The following is a 7,393-nucleotide window of genomic DNA, read 5'->3' on the forward strand; positions in this document are numbered from 1 at the left end:
CCCGAAAGTGAAAGCTGCGCTGTGGGGTGAGGGATCCCTCCCTGCCCGGGCTGACGGGACAGCGGGATCCGCTCGGGGCCGCTCCCGAATCTCTGGCGCTCTCCGGAACCCGCGCCGGGCTCGGCCGCTGTTTAACCCTTCTCTCGGGCTGCCTCGGCCCCCGCGCTGAGCGTGTGTGGGCAAAAGCTAAACTTTTCGGCGCTGGTGTAAAGGAGCAGCCCCAGAGCACTCCCGGCCCTTCCCGGAGCCCTCTGAGCGCTGCGGGGAGCGCTGGAAACAAACCAACCCCCCGAAAGGTGCAGGAGCGTCTGGAGCTCCTTACCCAAGGAGCAGAGCGGGGCTGAAGCACGGGACTGCAGTCTTTATCCCCACTGTGTTTCTTGCTTTTGTGGAAATTTCCTCTTCTTTCCAGGAACTTCTCCCTACTGCTTACTAGACACTCCTGCATGCTTTTCCAGAATATTGCCTGTTGTTTTCCAGAAAATTTCCCACTTCCTGAAGAATCCCCCATTGCTTTCCAGGCAATTTCCCAGGCAAGTTGCAGACTATTTCCTCCTTGCTTCCTGGGAAATGTCCTTATTGCTCTCTAATCCTCCACTGCTTTCTAGGACTTTTCCCTCTGCTTAGAGGACCTACATTGCTCTCTTAGGAAATTTCCTCATTACTATTGTTCCCTGAGAAGCAAGAAGTTATTTCCCAAGAACTACCATTCTTCCTCTCCAGGCAATTCCCCTTTTGCTTTCCATCCACTCCACCTTTGCTTTCTGGGAGACTTCCCCACTAGGAAATATCACTGTTACTTTCTTAAGAAATGTCACTTCTGTTTTTCAGGAATTTCCCTGGTATTTGAGGAAATTTTCTCCCTGTTTTGTCAGAATTTTCCTCCTTTTATTACTAGGCTATCCCCCCTGTAGCCTTCTAGAAAGCTTCTAGAAAGTTCCCCCATTGCTTTCTACAAATTCCCAGAATATTTCCCCCTTTGCTTTCAAGGACTTTACCCTAGTGATCTCAAGGAAATTCCTACATTGCCTTGCAGTAAATTTCCCCTTCGTAACTTTGTAGGATGGTTGCTTTCCAGGAATTCCCCTAGTGGTTGCCAGGAATTTCCCACCTGCATTGTGGGACTTTTTTCCCAGTGTTTTAGGAAATTTCCTCTTTGTGTCCCAGGAAATTCCACCAGCCAAACCTGACCCACACACCTGAACCCATGAAAGGGGCATAGGGCAGCTCCACCAAAATGTGTTGAAGGGCAGTAAACACCACAAAACCCAAACTAAACTGGAGCCACAAGAGCCAAGGTGTGGGCAGAAGCATGGGACAGGGCTGACATGGGCAAGGTACAGCTGGAAAGGGCCTGGGGTGGCTGCAGGACCCTATGCCAGAGGGACCAGGTAGGACAAACAAGTTGTGCTGGTTAATGGCTTCTGCCCCAGATTCAAGTGGCACCTGCAGGAAGGGGAGCAGAGGTGTGTTTACTTCCATTCCTCAATACTGCAATCCATGCCAAGAGTTTCAGTTAATAGGTGATTAAATTGATGGGAATTTTGCCATTTTAAACTCCATTATTTTTGCAAGCAGGACCCTGCCTGCCTGGGAAATTCCTGCACAGCCACAGTCACTATCCCCTGCCACCTCCCCAGGCCCTCCTGACTCAGGGACACGTTCAGCAAGGTAAAAATCAGCCCCATTTAGGTCATCAGCTACAACGCGGTGGAAGAGCTCGAGATTGTAGAACTGACTCTTCCTCTTGAAAAGAGGTTTTTAAAAGCATCCCAAAGGACAAGGAGACCTCTCGTTGAACCTCAGCCCTTCACCAAAATCTTCCTCAGAACCAAACCCCACAATACAAACCTCACCCCACACACAGCCCTGCACAGCCCCAAGTCACCCAGCTTCAGGGGACAATCCCTGCAGGCAGAAGGGCAAGCTGGAACCCCACCACTTTTATCATCAAAGCCTCTTTTTGGGACCTTCCCTGTGAATCACAAAGCAGCAAGGAATGGGGCACCTTAAAAAACTAAATAAATAAACCTTTCTCTTTTAATCCACCCAAGGGAAATCCAGAGCAGCATCACAGCACTACACACAGCACAGACATCTATCACCATCTTTGCACAGATTCCTTCCCAGTTACATGAGAAGTCATTGAGAAAGAAAAAAACAACACAAATGCAAAGTGACAAGTAACAAATCAGCCACAGAACAACTTGGTTTTTTGAGGAGAAAAAGGATGTGTCAAGGAAGAAGGCCCTGAACACGCAGGTTTTACAAAAACCCAACCCAAGAACGTTGAAACAGAGGTGGTTTGCTTTCAAACATTAAAAACAGGGAATTTTTAATTAATTTAAATACACATTTGAAACACAAACACCAAGCAAGCGCCTGGAGAACAAAGCAAAAAAGAAGGAGGAATGAAAAGTGAATTCGACCAGTTTAATTTCAACACCAAAGTCGGGTGGATTGCACCAAATGGAATAAATAACAGAGAAGATCACACTGGGTTGGTAATCTCACGCTTAAGATCATTTAAACTAGAATTAATTACACAGCCCAAATGAGTACTGAACGGGGAAGTCCTCTGACAAGTGATATTAGCTGGGGCAGTGTCCCTTTGACAGAGTGGGTTATAGGTGTGGATTTGCCCCCTGCCACCCAACAACAACCACCACCCCAGAAGCAAACGGGATGAGGAGTTTCTGTGCTCCAGAGGCTTCACCCCTGCAAGTGATGTACACGCGAACAGCTCCTCGCTCAGGGTGCAGGAACCTTCCACCTCTTCAACACTGTCTGGCTCCAAACACACCCAAGTCAAACATCAAAGCACAACCAGACCTTGTGCTCTCACCCTGCAAGGTGAGCACACAGGCAGAGCATTTCCAGTGCAGCTCCCTGAGGTTGGGCACTGCAGGTGCCTCCTCATACACACCTGGGGTCAGGCTGAAGAAAAGTTAGATCAGCTAATCTACACCTGCAGCCACCACTTTATCACCCTGGGCTGGGCAGGTTGAAGGAATGTAAGTGGTTTCTCGTTCGGTTTTCCCTCCCCATAATCCCCACATTAAAATAAAAACAACCAAAAAAACCCCACCCAAAAACCAGCCCCGAACAAAAATAACTTGATCCCGAGTTCCTCTCCCTCCCCTGCCTGTTGCCAAGCAGGGAAGCACCTTTGGACATTCATGTGATCCCACAGACATGTTCCCTACAGAGCAGACATGATAACTCTGCACCTCACCCAGATGTGCCTGTGACACCTAGTTAGGAGGGACATCCCTTTGCTTTAAAACAAAAATAATTACAAAATCAACAGTAACAATCAGCATTCATTTAAGTCCAACTCGTTTGGGAGAAGGGAGGAGTGAAGGTTTCCAGGCCAAGGAACTTGCCAGACTCAGCATCCCCCCCCCAGGGCTTCCAGCAGCAATGAGACCCCTTTGTGCAGCTCCTGCTCTCAACCCGAGGTCAGCAGAGCTGAGGAGGTGCTGAGGGGACACAGCTGCCCCTCCAGCTCCTCCTCAGCTGGCAACTCCAGGAAGAAAGAGGGAAACTGGCACAGATGAGGGTTCAAGATATTTCTTTCCCATCTCTCTTCATCCCCCAGGCTGAGAGGAGACCTCTGGTTCTGCAAGCCCAGTCTGTGCTTACTAGTGTCCTTGCGAGTGACAATTTAAAAACAAAAAAAAAAGGGAAATTAAAATTAAAAAAAAGAAGAGGAAAAAAAAAGATATGTCTAATTAGGTATTGTCCGTGGAAGGAGCAGGAGGGGGCAGGTTCCAGGCCGAGACAGAGAAGGGACTGTCCCTCTCGGTGTTTGCTCATCTGGAGACCATGTCCCTTGGGCGTCCCTGCGCGAACTCTTTGTGCTGTTGCTCTGACATCGACCGACACAGATGACGAAGAGGGGGATGGATCCAGCAGAGGGCGAGGGCAGGCGCGGGCGCCGGGGCTAGGCTCGGTGCTTGGGGAGCATGTCCAGCAGGAACTCCGCGATGCCGATGAAGTAGACAACTTGTGCAATGCCGAAGAGAGGAGCGATGACCAGGGCTCGGCAGTACGCCCCTTTGAAGAAGGCTGTGGGCCCTTCCTTCTGCCAGATCTTCCTGGAGAGAAATGGCACAGACAGGTGAGTGCCATCCCATCCCTGCACCATGCCAGGAGAGCCCTGGCCATGCCCTGCCTTTCTGACTCCCTCCAGAGGCTAAACCCAGGCAAGTGCTGTCACCTGGCACTGCCTCCACAGCAGATCACCCACCACTCCCCACATGCTCTGCAAACAGCCATCAGATGCCTCATCCCTATGCCTGGCCAGAAGCAGGAGTGTCTGTCTGTGTCTGGAAGTACAGCTAAGACAATGCCATGCTTACATCAAGAGGTCCCCTCTGTTCTAAAGGTTGTTTCAGCTCCACCCTCAGCATGGGACACAGCTAGGTGGCAACAAAGTCTGGCTACAACAGAAATATAGAAGTAGAAAAAGTCCCTCCATGTTTTGAAGCAGCCAGACAACAGTTTAGCAAAGGATCAAAGGAGAGTGCAGCTGGGGACAGCCCACTCTGGCAGCACTCCTGCAGATGCTGTGCAGAGCAGTCCCAGGAGGGATATGAGACTTGATACTGTAGAATTTTCAAACAGGGCCTTGGGAGAGACTACCACAGCACTGCCTCCCTTTGCAGAAGCAAAATCTCAGGGTTATGACTACTGGGGTTTGGATGGAAGTATTTAAATATAAATGCTATGTTTGCCTTGCTCAGTAGAGGAAGAAGTTTTCTTTCATATAACTATAGATGTATATAGGGTCATGTATCTCTATGTGTCTGTGCTGGATATTGCTAGGCAACATCCATCCATATCTATCCATCTATCTATCCATCCATCCATACCCATCCATATCTATCCATCCATCTCCATCCATTTCCATCCGTATCTATCCATCCATTTCCATCCGTATCTATCCATCCATCTCCATCCATATCCATCCGTATCTATCCATCCATCTCCATCCATATCTATCCATCCATCCATACCCATCCATGCATTCATTTCCATCCATTTCCATCCATCTCCATCCATCCATTTCCATCCACATCTATCCATCTATCCATATCCATCCATCTCCATCCATCCCTTTCCATCCATCCATTTCCATCCATATCTATCCATCTATCCATATCCATCCATCCATTTCCATCCATATCTATCCATCTATCCATATCCATCCATCCATTTCCATCCATATCTATCCATCTATCCATATCCATCCATCCATTTCCATCCATATCTATCTATCCATCTCTATCCATCTGTCCATATCTAGCCATCCATATCTATCCATCCATCCAGATCGATCTATCTGTCCATCCATCCATATAGATGGATAAATCAATAAAAGCACAGGTTCAGAGGGAATCTGAAACAGAAGCTGCTGGTGGTGGCCTCCTTCATGAGGAGACTTACTTGGTGCAGTCCAGGATTCCCGAGTAGGTGTCCTCATTCACTCCTCTCTGCAAGGACTGCAGCCTTGTTTTGATGACTGGGGAGAAAAAGAGAGACACTGGTGAGCACTGGGAGCATAGCAGGCAAGAGCCACCCCAAGGGGAATGTTTTGAGACAGTCAAAACGAGATAACCAAGAGCACAGACCATTTGCATTGCATTTATCAGCAAAACTGGGGAAACCAAACCCATTCCTTTACAAATGGATAAAAGAAACACACAGCCACCCAAACCCCAACCCTTCCCCTCACTGGGATCAAGGTTTCAAAGGCTGATTTCAGCTTGAAACACTTCCAAATTCAGATCTCTTTCTGCAAAGTGGAAATTTATTTCTGGAAGAAGCATCTAAAATATACAATTCTGCTCTTACATTTCTTCACACCTTGAAGTGTGTGCAATCTTGGGGAGAGAGAAGTTACTTTCTGGTGTTTTTCACAGGAGAGAAACCAAGGTGGTTTATAAGGCAGATGCTGTGGAGCAGGTGAAAAGGCCACAGATTCGAGGCTTCCCCTGTTTGTCCACGACCATATGCATGTCAGTGGTCTACATACTATCCCTCCACATGGAAATGTGCCTTTTCAGGGACATGTCTGCAGTCATTCCTGCAAAGAATGGCTGAAATGAACAACACCCTCTTCCTGACTTACCTACTGAGGACTGCAAACCTCTGTGTAAGCTGTGGCCAAAGTTATAGCTCAGCTCACACCATCTGTGCTGGAGGCAGTTCAGACACCAGAGGTACCTCCCTGTGTGCTCACACTGCAAAGAGGCTGGCATGGCCACCCTCATCCTCACCTAGTCCATTCCTGGGCCTCTGAATCCTGTCACTTGGCACCAGGCCCCCACCCACAGGCTACTTGGGACTCACCATCACAAGGATTGACAGCGACTGCAGCCGTACTGCCAGCCACACATCCAGAGAGGAAGGACACGTAGAACGGAGCCTTGACGTTGGGGTCTTTCTGGCCCAGCTTGTTCAGGTTTGCAAACAGTGGGAAGTAAACAATGGAGAATGGGACATCCCTGTGAGGGGGCAGAAGGAAAGAGAAGAAAGAAGAACAAAGGTGAGCAAAGTCAGGACAGGACACCAACAAACTGGGCAAAGGAAGGGCTGCAAGCATCACACATTGGCAGCACAGCCTCAAATGCAAGGCAGACATCCCAGCTCTGTGACTGCAATGCAGACAGGAGCCAAAACTCAGCAGGGGCAAAACACAAATGACAAGAGGCCCATGGGAGGCATGCAGCCCTGCAGAATCCGTGGGCTCCTCGTTTCCAACACTCAAACCAAGGACCTCAGCACATTGAGGTCAATCGTTTTGTCTGCTGCAGTTAATTATGAGAGGTTCACATCCTGCCTTCTATCCCAGTGGGCATTACTTTAGCTCTGCCTTTGCTAAAGCTAGAGGAGAGTCACTTTGAAAGCCCAGGCAAAGAGTATCAGAGTGAGCACCAGCCCTCACACCCACATGCTCTGTGGGCCACACTCCAGGCACTCAGGCTGACAGTTGTGCTTTGCTAGCTCACAAGGACTCTTGTACAGTGTTAAAACATAGACCATGGGGGAGACAAAAATCTTCCAGAGAAAGCAGCAGAATTAAATCTTCCAGCAACAAAAAGGCAACCTCTCTCACTTCCCTGACCTTCCCTTCCTTAGTGAGTAAAACCTTTGCATGGAAACCAAACCCACACCCTCCAAAGTCAACACTCCTCTGCAGGCTCATCCCTTGGACGGCTGGTGCTTTAGGTTCGAGACTGGGAGCACCACTGCCTGCACTTGAGCCCAGGCCATCCTACCTTAGCAGTGTGGCTCCCAGGCCCTTGTAGAGTCCCGCGATGCCTTTGCTCCGCAGCAGCTCCCTCGTGATCTGTGTGGCTGTGGTGCGAGTCTCCACCACCGGCTC

The 7,393-nt window shown here is 49.1% G+C and overlaps 1 protein-coding gene across 1 annotated transcript in view; it reads right to left on the reverse strand.

Annotated features, from left to right (window-relative positions):
• Positions 1-3,946: 3,946 nt before the first annotated feature.
• Positions 3,947-7,393, reverse strand: part of LOC103807650 (mitochondrial glutamate carrier 1-like) — a 26,653-nt gene continuing 23,206 nt past the window's right edge. Inside the window, 4 exon segments of the mRNA XM_009080391.1 lie at positions 3,947-4,100; positions 5,452-5,527; positions 6,358-6,512; positions 7,287-7,393. The exon segment at positions 7,287-7,393 is cut by the window's right edge and continues 12 nt beyond it. Coding sequence (XP_009078639.1) covers positions 3,947-4,100; positions 5,452-5,527; positions 6,358-6,512; positions 7,287-7,393 — 492 coding nt within the window.

This window comes from Acanthisitta chloris, unplaced genomic scaffold, assembly GCF_000695815.1.
Source record: "Acanthisitta chloris isolate BGI_N310 unplaced genomic scaffold, ASM69581v1 scaffold26858, whole genome shotgun sequence".
Taxonomy (NCBI): Eukaryota; Metazoa; Chordata; class Aves; order Passeriformes; family Acanthisittidae; genus Acanthisitta; species Acanthisitta chloris.